General features: G+C 44.2%; 1 protein-coding gene across 2 annotated transcripts in view; it reads right to left on the reverse strand.

Annotated features, from left to right (window-relative positions):
• The window catches only part of CNOT6L (CCR4-NOT transcription complex subunit 6 like), a 34383-nt gene that overhangs the window by 5726 nt on the left and 15571 nt on the right, over positions 1 to 13086 (reverse strand). Inside the window, exons 2-9 of one of the 2 annotated variants that reach the window (XM_030449849.1) lie at positions 7852 to 7973; positions 7217 to 7403; positions 6627 to 6712; positions 6078 to 6167; positions 5231 to 5299; positions 3262 to 3419; positions 2160 to 2314; positions 586 to 737 (exon numbers count right to left, since the gene is read on the reverse strand). In XM_030449849.1, the coding sequence (XP_030305709.1) occupies positions 586 to 737; positions 2160 to 2314; positions 3262 to 3419; positions 5231 to 5299; positions 6078 to 6167; positions 6627 to 6712; positions 7217 to 7403; positions 7852 to 7963 (1009 nt within the window). In that variant the 5' untranslated portion in view covers positions 7964 to 7973. The remainder of the gene's footprint in view (positions 1 to 585; positions 738 to 2159; positions 2315 to 3261; positions 3420 to 5230; positions 5300 to 6077; positions 6168 to 6626; positions 6713 to 7216; positions 7404 to 7851; positions 7974 to 13086) is intronic. The other variant, XM_030449848.1, reaches the window with a different exon arrangement.

The raw sequence follows: 13086 nt of genomic DNA on the forward strand, positions 1-13086 counted from the left end.
ACCCAGTCAATAACATGGACACACAGACAGAGCAGGGTTGGCATAGTTAAGCTGAAGTTGTCTGCTGCATCTGATCAAACTTAATGAAAATGTGACAGTCAGTCAATCAAGTGGCATGAAAAGATACCTGATAATCTCATTCTTCCACAGCAGTATATTAGCACTGTCATCTTATCACTGGGGGAGGAGGGAAGGATTCAATCAATTCCTCAATCAAGAGGAAAAAAAGAAGAGTTGAAAATAGAAGTTGAACATTACAATGACTACTGGTAAGACCATTTGCATGTAAACACTCTGACCTTGGGAAAACTTAATTTTTCAAGTGGAATTCAACAGAGCAAATAAGCAGGGACAAAAGCACTGGGTGCCAGTGCAAGCAGGCCAGGAAACCATCTCACCTGTGTCCTGGCCTAGCCACTGAGGGGCCATAGTTTCTCAGCTGAGCCCAGCAAAGAATGTTTGCTCATCTGCAAGAGTCTGATTACCACCACCAGTGGCAGTGATGTTTCTGAGAGCCTTCTGACCTACAGCATAACTCATGTCTTGAGATGGAACTGAATAAGTGGGCACCAGGGTCATACTCACTTGCTCCAAATAATTCTTTGTGCACCTCTAACACGACTGCGACTCCGATGTTGTCCTTGGTCATGACACGGTTTAACATAGCTTCTGAGCCTTCTGAGTTAGCCATGGCCACCTGGTTGAACTCCACCGTGTGCTTCTGCACCAGTGTGAACCTGAGGAAGCACAGGGAATCACCTCTGAGCAGCTGGGACACAGCCTCCTGGAATGAACACAGTTTCTGTCTGCGCTCCAGCCTACTGCGCCCAAGGAGAGAGCCTGCAGGACGGGGTGAGGCACATTTCTTTTCTCCTCTCTTTTCTTTTTAAAGTAAAAGCAATTCTAAGAACTATTCCCTCAGTCAGGACAGAGCTCTCAGTCTGGCAGGGGAGGCACTCTCAGGGGAGATGAGATACCTGGGGCTTAGGAAGTGTTTACTTGCTTCAGCGTAGCACTCTGAGAGGATTATTCAGAGCAACACTCAGAGGTTATCCCACCTCCTTCAGGAGTGTTCTAGGCAAAAAATTAAGATGAGATGGTAATTAAAGGCTTGCCTGTTACTTTGAGCAAATGCATTTTTTAAAAAAACTGCTTCTTTCAAACCACCAGCTACCACCATTAGTTTTGTGGAATGCATTCTTCATTCCCTTCCAGCCTTAGGATGCCTGAAAGCACCTTGCTTCAGGAAGGCTGAAGGCTACCTACTGGAAGGTGGGGTTTTTTTTTTTTTTTGTTTGGTTTTGTCCTCTTAGAAATTAAAAACAAGAGTATTAATAGAAAAAAAAATTACTTTTTTTTAACAGCATAATAACCAGTTCTATCAGGGCTTGAAGGTTTGGAAAATACAAGTTGTTTGTTTCCACAAACCTCCTCTATTCAAAACCAGTCAAGTTGTTGCTATACATGACCTGAAAGGTGTGGTTTTGTTTCTGGAAGCAATGAAAACTGAAAGGGACCCAAAGCTTTGTGAAACTTCCATTCTAATTCCTGAAATCTGTTCTGAGGAAATATGCAGAGGGATACTCAGTGTGGTACAACCTGTGAGCAGTTCACACAAATGAGAAGAGTGAATGCCAGCTCCTCTCCTCCCTTGCCAGGAGTTTGATGCTTTTAGTGTAACAAAACATTGTGGATCAGGTATTTGATAATGTAGCTTTTCAGTTCCTAAAAGCAGAGTATTCTGTGGTCCTTTGGCAGTAATACCTCTGAAGATTTAATACCTGGAGCACAGCTTGTAGATTTTTACAGATTAATCTTAGAGGGGTGAGACTTCTGTCAAGGAAGGCTCAAGTTTGTAGAGGGTGAGGTATTAATTAGATCTGCACAAAATGCACCCATGAAGTACAGAGGTTTTCACTCCTACCAGCTCTCCTGCAATTCCCACCTCCCTGAGAAGGAATCTTTGTGCACAGTCTGAAAGAAGCAGAAGGACTCTGCTGCAAACAGAGCAGCAAAAGGGAAGGGAGGATCATTCTCTGTAGTGAACTTGGGTTTTATAGCACAGTACTCTGGCTACCAGGCACCCTGAGAGAGGGAAGCTTTCAGACCTAAATCAATCTGGATTTAGTACATTTTTAAATGCTGCTTCTGCCCCTTACTTTTCGATTTTGAAGAATATCGCACAGCCGTCCACATGCTTTTTCTCCTGCTCAGACATGATTTTGGCACGTGACTTGGGAGAAAAGAATCCATCATATCCTCGTTCTTTCAAGGCTGGCAGAAAAAGGGTGAAGTATTGCTCTGTTTCCACTTCCTGGAATTGAACACAAATATCTTTGGCTAACAAAGTCAAGCACACCCTTCCTACGGCAACTGGGGCCTGCCTTGGCTTGCAGGCAGCAGCTTGCACCAAAGCAAAAAGCTTCTGTTTGCAGAAATCATGTCACTTCCTAGATGAATGGCTTGCTGGAAACAGATTTGCATTCCTGGATATCCTGGAATTCCCCCAAAAAGAGAAAGTGACAGGTGTATTTGGAACAGCAGTAGATTACAGCAGATAATTTTGACATCTGAATGCGGATACCGTCCTGGGTCAAAACTTCTGAGAGGTTGGTAAGATACCCAGCAGCAATTAATATTTAATCTGGAGCACCCTCTTGCACAAGGGTCTCTGGCTGTTCTGGAATGACATGTTTTCTTTGTAGTAGGATTTCAGAGGTTGATCTCTCAAGGTTTTCAGACCCAGGTAACTACTCTCCTCTTGTGCAAGAGTTTTGCCGACCAGAACTTGCTTAAAAAACAAGAGGTCAGTTTAAAGGCAGAAGCATTTAACTGTCCTAAGACTGGCAATAAATTTCTAATAGCACAGCAGGATACATGTGCCAATGGCAATCAATATTTATCTTTGACCACGAGAGTCCTCTTGTTTGCCAGTGAGAATATTTTTGAGATGTTAACTTCTGTACCAAGCAGGAACACCCCAGGGAAAGCAGCACTTGGTGTTACAGCATTCTACATTCTCCCCTTGTCCAAAGGGGAAAAGCTCCAGATCTTGTAGTGCCATTTACCTACTAATTTAGCTAATTTTAGCTCACTGCCTTTGTTTCATGTCATAATACATAGCCCAAGGCATCATCAAGGAGCTGTGCACGCAACTTGGACAGGTAAGCCCCAGAATGAGTTAGCAAGCAGGCAAATACAGAGTTTTCAAAGGAGCACTTTGTTCTATAGGTGAAAGTTCATGTTTAATCTTCCAGTTACCTGAAGACTAATGATATCTGCATCACAGTTGACAATTTCTTCCATGATTCCCTTTTTTCTGTACTCCCAGTTGAGTGCCCAGGATGGGCAGTAGCCGTAGAGCTGCCGGGTGGCGTATTTATCACACAAGACGTTGTAACACATCACTGTGAATGAAGCTGGAGGGAAAGGAAGAAAAGCAAAAAAAAAAAAGGTGATCAGCCTCTCAAATTTACAAATGATGAACTTACTCAAGCCAAAAAAAAAAAAAAAATCTTACATGGCCTATTCTGGAAGTCAGTGGGTTAAAAAGGCCCTGCTGAGCCAGCAGTACCATGTAAGGCTAAACTCTGCCTGAGAAAAAACCAGCATTACTACCAAAACAAGACAGCTATCCCATTCTGCAGGCAATTCTTTATTACCTTTGAGGAGGAGGGGGGAGAACTAGGGGTAAGTGATAATTAGGACCTGTTCCTCTCTGGATTTGGGGGTAGGGAGAGGGACAGGAGCAGCCATGTCAGTGAGACACCAGCTTCAGGCTTAGGTGACCTGCAAGTTTAACCTGTAAAAGCAAACCCAAACAGCTAGAGCTGGTAGGGTCTAGTGATACTGCAGCATCAGAGAGAAATGCTGCTTTAGAATGCTTCCTTGTCAGGCAGCCTGACTCCAAACATTTGTACAATTTTCCTAGCACCTGTGCAACATTTCTAAGTTATATTAAGTTGTATCCGTGTCTAAAGGGGGAGAAAAAGGTCTGGGTGAGGGCAGGGAAGAGGAGAAATAAAGTCATACAAATCAGCAAGCACCCACTGCACAGTTTGGTCATGTTTCATGATTTTCTGAAAAAGAGAGAAGTCAGCATGCAGCTCATCCACTCATTCAGCTTGAAACCCTCTTCTTTCACACACAAACTTCTCAGCTCACTCAGATTTTACACCAGTTTAAGAAGATTGGTAAATAAAGCATCCTAGCACCACACCCCTAGAAAGCACTACTCATGTTTAGAGGGAAAAACATGAGGTTTTACTACAAGGCTACTCATAGCTGTATTTTTTTTTTTAAACTCACAGTCAAAGAAGATTTCTGCTGTTCAGTTGTCTCAGTTTTAGAGTAACAACCAACTGGCTTGTTACAGTCTGTCTGGAATAATCCACAGATCCCTTGCCTAATGCTGTGCTTCCAAGTGACTTCTGAATTCTTTTCCTGCTCAGCAAACTTGATTTAAAAATAAACCCAAAGTCTGTAAAACTCCACTGAGATACTGGCTTGTAAGGGAATTTGAGATAGAAATGCAGAATTTAATGTTGTGATGGTTTACAGGACTTCTGGCATTTCCTGTTTCTTCCCTTTCTTTGCTTTTTTTTTCTGGTTTGCTGATCTTTAATACAAAAAAGGGGACAGATCATAGCTGCAACATTAGAATTAAGTAGAGGAAGTTGCCATCTTCATGCTACTAAAAAAAAAAAAGTGTAGAGGACTGCTATGTTATTCTTATTAGTTATTAATCTGATCTTCTGCAATAATTATGTTACCATTTTCTTTCCTTACACAAGCTCACTGATGGTTTTTGAAGGCTCTGTGCAGGATGTGCAGGGGAAGCAGGGCCTGAAGAAATGCTGCCTCTTGCACTTTACCAGAAGCAACAATAGAGGGCATTAAACTGCAGTACCAGGCACTCCACCGGTTTCCTTGCAGGTAGGAACTTCTCTGGAGTCTCACTTTACTCAGCTTGAGCACCAAAAAATGGAATTTTACAGTTCTATTTATTTATGAGGATTTATATATAAAAAAAATATACATTTTGCTTGGGGAACAATTACAAAACAGCCTAACATGGAAAAGAAATTACTGGTATTCCATTTAAATTACACAAATTGCTCTTTTCAGTCAGATCCATGTGAGGCAGAAAACTTCTCTGAAAATAAAGCCAAAGAAAAGGTTTTTTTGGTGCACTGCTGTGTGAACACAGGGAAGAGAACCACAGACTTACCTGAGGGCAGAATTTGGTCTCGGTCTTTTAAAGTAATCCATGGCCTTGGAGGCAGCTGCTCTGGATGAACTGCATCAAATAAAATTAAAAGAATTAATTTTCAAGGTTTATCTTTGTAGGTTACAGTTTCTAAGTCAAAATGATGACTGAACAAAAATGTTCCATGCTGTGTTTTGCAACCCCCATTCCCTAAATCTTTTTATGCTCGTGGGGAGGCAAAACCCATTTATAGGAAGAGCAAATCTGTCAGTTTTAAGATTCACCACTATTTGTCTCTTGCTTTCAAATCCAGAAACACCTCATGCTCCTCGAATATTCTGCTGAAAAAGGAGGGAGAAATCCTGTAGTGGTTCAGACATCCTCTACTCCCTTTTCCAAGGACTTCCCCCTACATCCATAATTCCTGCAGTGTTTTCTCTTAGCAGGTACCAAGTGGCAAACCCAAGAAGTTACAGAACCAGGGAGCAGGATTTCAGTCAGGTACTGCATTGTCTGAATTGCTTTGGTGTTCCCAACTCACAGTTGGACATTCTGCTTGCATTTGGGTTGTAATTTCCAGTGGGAAGGATCAAAATGGCTGCAGCAAGGAGAATTTTGCCCTTTGTTGGTAACTGAACAAACAAACAGTGGGAACAACTGGCTAGAAGAGGGGAAAAGCTTAGACATTACACTCCAACCTCTTCCCTTGTGTGTTTGCATGGACCACTGGAACCACTTGACACAAAGGCAAAAGCAATTAATGAACCCTCTCCCTTCAGCAACCCAGCTTCTTGTTTGAGCAGCAAACAAATGTCACAAATGCCTCCTTTTAAAGCACTGCTGTCAGTCAGATTCAGAGGGCTGTCACCTGCTAGATTGTCAAGCATGTAGTTCAGTAGCTTTCGAGTTCCATCTGGATCTTGGTAGAGGCTGAGAATATCTTGTGATAAAGGATTGCCTGCCAACAGCATAAAACAACAGCAGGGTGATTAGCTGCCTGACTTTCTCCAAGGCTTTCCAACCAAAGAAAATCTCCCATAATGAGAACAGACAAATTGACTTGGAAGATATTTAGGTTGCTTCATTTGGAACTGAAGAACCCCCCAGTAAGAGATGCTACAGAAATAGCAAGCATGCACTGAAGTCCTTCCCTCCACTCACCTCAGTCAATAACACAGCAGGTTAAAGGGTTTATTTGCCTATCTACAGATGTGGAATAGGTTCCTAAGGAAGTTTAATAGCATTAAAAAAAGCAAAGCATTGTTTTCTGGACTGCCTGGTCATTTTTGCTACAAGTGTAATACCTCAGACAAAGTGGAAGAAAAACACTGAGGCAACACACAAAGCTTTTAAGCCCAGGCACCCCAGTAATTCAAGAGCACTCCTAGGAATATTTAACTGTAAAGAATTCACTCACCTTTCAAACCCAGGGTTTGGAGCTGGAAGAGCCGTCCAAGTTCATAAGGCAAAACCCGTAACAGATTGTTATTTAAAAGCAATTCCCTGCAGCAAATGCAAAAAAAAAAAGCACCTTTGATGAGTATCACTTCAGAAGAAAACTTTTAGAGTGCTACAAGCTGCTCATCTTCAAAGATGACACTTTTCACCCAGAGTTTTTTTTTTTTTTTTGTATTATGGAAAGATTTGCCAGTCTTCCCATTTCAAAGCCCAACTGAAATATTTTCACTTGGGGGTAAAAAAAAAAAAAAAAGCCACAAGAACCCCAAAAGACAAAATTAAATCAGGGAGAATTTAAACAGCAGGCAATCACCAAGCCTCAAAGAATGTTTTGGAGCAGAAAACTACATAGCTTACAGACATGTATCTGCTGGAGATCAGGAAAGGAAGATAATGAACACAAAAGTAACAATTAGAACTGAAGCTTTGCACCAATCTTGACTTGTTTAGAATTATTTAAAATACAAGACTGGAAAGCCAAAGAAAATTCTCAGTCTCAATCCTAGAACACAGATCTATTAAAAGCTAAAGCAGAATTATTTCTCCTACCTGAGAGATACCATGTTTCCTAGTTCTGCTGGTAAACTTCTGAGTTTGTTGGATGAGAGATCCAAGTAAACCAGGTTGTGAAGCTTGGCAATATCAGGTGGAATGCGAGTCAGGTTGTTGTCATTGAGGTGCAGAGCAGTCAGGTGGGTCAGTGACCAGAGGGATGTACTCAGGCTCCGTACCCTGCCTAAAAAAGAGAAGCCCCACCTCATCAGCCAGGCTGCTGCTCTCCAACCATCACATCCAAACTAGGAGGGATGCCAGAATATGGGATTTCCAGTGTAGTAACTATCATTTGACTCAGTGCCACTCACAGAAGATACCTTCGTGTAGTTTTTCTACAAGGAGGCTTCAAATAATTATCTGAGGCTCCCAGTCACAGGGAGAGGGACAGAGGTTCAGTTCTGGGGAGCAGGTGTGCTACCCAAACACTTGTGTCTCATCTGAGTTGCTGTTTTAGAGCCACTGGGCTAAACCTGAGCCAGCCAAGCTCAAAGGCCATCCAGTAAACCAGTTAATCCTCCTCCCCAACCTCAGAAAAGCTCTTTTCACGACAGGATCCCCTAACTACAAGTGTCTGCTGTGATTCTGGGGCACCAACAACCCCACCCAACCAAAATTCCAAACCAACTCACCCGAGATCTCTAATTCAGCCCAGTGAGACTTCTTCCCATTGGCCACCTCTTCTGCTGACATGATGGTGTAAATTCGGCGAGGATCTGGAGGATCATATTTTTCCTTTGGCATCCCTGTTAGTCTGAAAGACATTCACAGCCATTACCCCCTGCCACTCAGCAACACTGCTTCAGTTCCCACCTGCCAGGAGATCACCTTTCCCAGTGACACTCCTCAAAAACAGATGCCCTGCAGCTTGTGTACATTAAATATAGCATCCAGCCAACTGCTGCCAGCCCATGGCATGACCCAGGTGCTCAGACCTTGGCAGAATCCAAGCCTGGAATGGAAAAGAGCATTTACTCCTCCAAGTCTGGGTTTCTGCAGCCATCAGCAGCATCACCAGGTCCTGCCCTGATGCAGACTCTCTGGGATTCCTGGTTTATCCCCCAGGCTGAAGCACAACCTACATCTGAGTTATCTGCTGTGTGCAGAGCCTGCAGTCAAGGTGACAGCATCCTGCTGGGCACAGCAAAAGCTCAAGGGTGGCTTCCTCTTGTAGTTTTCCCAGAGAACCAACCACCGAGGGGCAGGCTCCTCTCCTTTGCTTTCAGAGCCATTATTTCCAACATACAAAGCCCCACTTCTGCACTCCTCTTTATACAAGACTTGAAATTGCAGTCTGAAGGGGAATTAGCTCCATCTCTCTGTTATTTATCTACCTTTAGGTTTGTGCATTTTCATGCTCGGGTCCAGTCAAGACCTTTTTACTCCTAATGGCCATGAAACAAGCCCAGGTAAGATCTTTGTTAGCTGTTCTGATGCTCACAGGGCTTCAGTCCAGCCCAACACTTTTATTTCAGAGGCACTCATGGCTTAAGGGTGAGCTTGCACACACACAAATTCTGCTGATCACATAGGCTGAATTTAGATTCTGATTGAACACAAGAGAAAAACTCTTCACTATGCAATCAGACCTTGGGATGGTCTCCCAGGGGAAGGGGGGATTCCCCCACTTTGGGAAGTTTGAAGTCTCAGCTCTCTGGGGTGCTGAGAGATCTCAGAGAAACAATAATATCAGAAGGGTTGGAGCAGGGGATCCTTGAGGTCCCTTCCACCCTGGCACTCTGGGATGATTCTATGATTTTTCAGGTTGCTGTCAGAGCACAGCTCTGATGTCCTGCTCAACCCTCCAGATGACACAGGGAGGAATCTTCCTCTCTACCTCCCCAGACCATTGTTCTGGGGGAGAAAGACTCAGGGAGAGGTGGGGGCAAAGAGGAGGTGTTTGGTTTAAAAACATAAAGTGAGCTGAATTTGCTGCTTCCTGCTCTTTTTCTCTCCAGACACACAAACCTCACAAACTTTGATTTGCTGCAGATCCAAAGCAGCTGCCCTACAGGATGGATTTTTTCCCCCTCATCCATATTTCTCTACAACTGGCTGCAATAGCTGTGAAGCTCTTAGAACAATTATAACTCCTTTGGTATGCTGAGCTGACAAGGCAGGGAACTATGAAGAACTTGAGGAAACTACTTCAGGTTGGTGGGGTTTCTTTCAGCTTGTCCAACTCAACAAAGAACACATCCCCTTTATGAGCTTGAAGTACAGCAGGTTTTTTTTCCAGCAGATGCAGGTATCCCAAACAGCATTCTGGTATTGCAGAGGAGCAGGAGTTGCTCTGCTAAAGGTCTCAGTCACAGGTCTGGTGCTTCCTTCCCCAAAAGATGCCCAAGGAAATTCCATTTGGGCTGCATTAAGGCTCCCTCTTGCATGCCCCATGTCTAATTAGAGCAAACTTCTATTTACAGGTAAAGTCCTACAGGGAGGAAAGCTGCAGGGTAAGAGGATTCTGTGCTCAAGATGGGGGTGATGAACGACCCAGATTACTTAAAGCCATGGGATTAGGTCTGAAGCCCTTGGACCCTCATTTCAGAACCCCAGAACTGGGAAGGGAACTTCCCGACACAACGTGAGTTCCAGGCTGGAAGTTGGGAGTGCTAAACCTTGAGTGCCCAGGTTTTGCTGGGTTTATATTTGTTGTTAAAACACATGCACATGCAGAAACAAAAAGCAGCCCAGGCCCCTTGAAGAGATTCCTCAGAGCCACAAGAGCCCTATTTCACCTTTCCTCCCGGGCATCCTTGCCTCTGGATGTGTGGGAAACTAATCTGCGTTCCAGTGAGTCTCCACATGGCTTTCCCTGGATTTTCCTAGACCCCTGGAGCTGATCAGAGACATCCAGCAGAGCTGAGGAGCTGCCAGGACTGGGGGGTGCTAAGACCTGAGCAGGGGGAGATCTTGGTGTCCCTGGCAGCTGCAGAGAGCACGGTCCCTGTCCCAGCGCCTGTGAGAAAGCACAGTGTGATGATGCTCCAGCGCTCTGTGCTTAAACCTGATTACTCCAAGCAGCACCCAGGGTGCTACCCAGCTTCCTACTCACCCCAAAATTTCATGTGAAATACACCCGACTCAACACCACAGCCCTAGAGCTCCAGACACAGTGAGTCTGCCTGTGCCAACAAGCGGCACTCTTGTTTTGCAGCAAGCAAAGCTGTCACGTCACTGTCACAGGATTATCTGCAATGATCCTTTAACAGCAAATGAGATTACATTACCTGGCAATTATTTATTTCATCCACCAGGCATCCTGCAGATTAGAAGGAGGGAACCTGAAGGCTGGGTGGTAAAAATCAAGCAGAACAGCAACAAAGGATTAAGGGTTTACAGAAGAAGGGAGGTGGTTTTTTTTATCTGTAAATCTGAATCATCACACGTTTGAACTGACCCAGGATGGGTCTTCATTTTGCTTTTGAGTCTGTTGTCCCTGGGTGAGGGAACACGCTGTGCTCACCCAGCCTTTGCATTCTTGTTTTCTACAGCAAAATATTATATAGCAGCCTGAGAGGCAGGCAGATCAGAGCTTCAGTCCCTGCAGCCTGGAACTCCTCCTTACCCTGCATACTGCTGGCAAGAGCTTTGGCGGTGTTTGCTTCCTATGGGCTTCTCAAGGTGCATTTCCAGCTAAAAAAGCAAGTGGGAAATGATTTGTGTTTCTGCTCAGCCCTTTCATCTCAAGCCAGACACAGATGGCAAACAGCTCCGGGCGGCTCAGCCCAGCCAGGGCTCTTTGCTGTCACCCTCACATCCATTCCAAGGCTCCAAGGTCTCCTCCAGCTGCTGAGCAGCCTTGCTGGAAATGGGAGCAGAGCTTGCCAGCTTCCAGCTCCCCACACCAGGGCAGAAGTTGGACAAACATCCCAAGGGTAAGTGATGAAGGCTTTAAACCCATGATGGTTAAAGAGTCACCCCTCTACTCATCCATCCCTGCCCGCGGGCCCAGAGGTGACCACTGCCGGGGTGACACCATCCAAAAGCTTTGGGATTACAGTTTCCTCCTTGGCAGGGAACCCAATGAAATTATGTTGAAATATCCCTGGTTATGAGAAGTGCTCTGCCAGTTGAGAACAATTTGTGGCAGTCAGAGGCCCTCCGAGGAGATGAGCCCTGAGCTGGGAGGCAAACGACAGGGACATTTTCCAGCTATTAGTCACTTCAATATTATTTTGAAGTACTGGTGAGTCAAACCAGCACCAGTGCAATTTCCACAGTTACAGCAAAAGGGGAAAACAAACCTAAATAAAATATTTTTTTTTCCTTTTTTTTCTACGTAACAGCAACGTTGAGCAAGACTTGAAAGGCACCACATGGATTTTTTTCTGAAGCACAAAAGAAATCTGCCTGGCTTCCCAACTCCTATCATTCCCATCTCCCCCCCCCCTTCCTCTGCTTGTCCTGGAACTAAACCAATATCCAAAAATCCCAACCTATTTTTGCTCGGTCTTCAGGGAGTTACACTGAGTTCCCTGAACCAGTTAACCCCAAACCAGACACACATCAGCCAGGAACAAAGCAGGAAGAGCCGGCCAGGGACATGGGACCTGAAGTGGCACTGATTTAAGTCACCTGGAGCTGTTGTGGTGTTGTACCCTGTGGGTTCAAGTAAGGCTTCAAGTGGGACAAATAAAGTTTTACCAGCTTTTCTTCTAAAGAGTTCCTTTGGGAAACTTCAGAAGCTACTAAAACTTCCTCTCCACTACAAATCAAACTGTGTAAACTTGAATATTATGACCCTGATATTGTGTAAATTAAAGGAAACCTGAATCTGACAACATCTGTGCATTAGTAAAAATAATATTTAAGCTCTATACTTTGAAATCAGGGGGTTTCTAACATTGTCATGCTTATGCAGAAACTTTTTAGCTCCAGGTCCACATTCAGAAGGTTTGAGATGGCCAGCACAGCATTGCTACTCAGCTGCAACCCTAAGTATGGTCCCAGGTGAACCTAAGCAGCTCTAGCTCAGCTGTGTATAAAAAGGACACAGGGAAAGCACCACAATTTGGAAGGGTTGGAAGCAGAAGGTCTGTGGCTGTCTCCTTTGCACTCTTTGTTTTTATATTCTCTTGTATTTACTGGTTTTTGTGTATGGGGTGTGCTGGCTATTAATTAAAAGCCCCTCACCAAAAAAAAAAAAAAAAGTTTCAGTACTGAAGGTGTGAAAGAAGAAAGCTTAAAGCTATCAGCCTTTTACTCTGAAGACATTTTTTGGAGGCAGCAAACAACAGGAGCTTCTATACACCTGGAGCTTCAGACAACCAGGTAATAACAGAAAAGAGCACTGCTCTTCTGAGCTAAGGCCTTCTCAAGTTATCCAGGTGTGGAGAACATGAGACAGGGAGGACACAGCACTGTGAAATATAAACTGTGCTTTTTCTTAGGGAGAAGCTGAAGCCAGCCCTAAAAATTGCATCAACACAAGAGGAAAAAAAAAAAAAAAAAGACATTGTGGTAGGGATGAAGAAATTTCTTAACTCAAAGTGTAATTTTATTTTTGCATGGGTGGGGGAAATCAACAGCAGCTGTGAAGATGGAAACACTCTTCCATAACACAGCACATCCAAACACCAGATTAACTGTCTCAGGGTCACTGTGAGAGAGGAACTGCATCACTGGTGTTTTTAATAAGGTCAGATCTCCTCTTCCAAAGGCAAACATCCCCCATCAAGCAGAAGGATTAGCATATGCTGAGTGGAAAGAGAAAGCCTGCTCAAAGCTGTCCAGTTTATTTGGCATGTATGTTGTTGCAGGAGGACTCTGAAGCCAGACAGGGCCAAGTCCCTTAGAGCTACGCATATGCTGCTGCAAAATAATGACCAGTTCCTTCCCCAGAGAGGTCAGAAGATGCAGCTCTT

This window comes from Calypte anna, chromosome 4A, assembly GCF_003957555.1.
Source record: "Calypte anna isolate BGI_N300 chromosome 4A, bCalAnn1_v1.p, whole genome shotgun sequence".
Classification (NCBI taxonomy): Eukaryota; Metazoa; Chordata; class Aves; order Apodiformes; family Trochilidae; genus Calypte; species Calypte anna.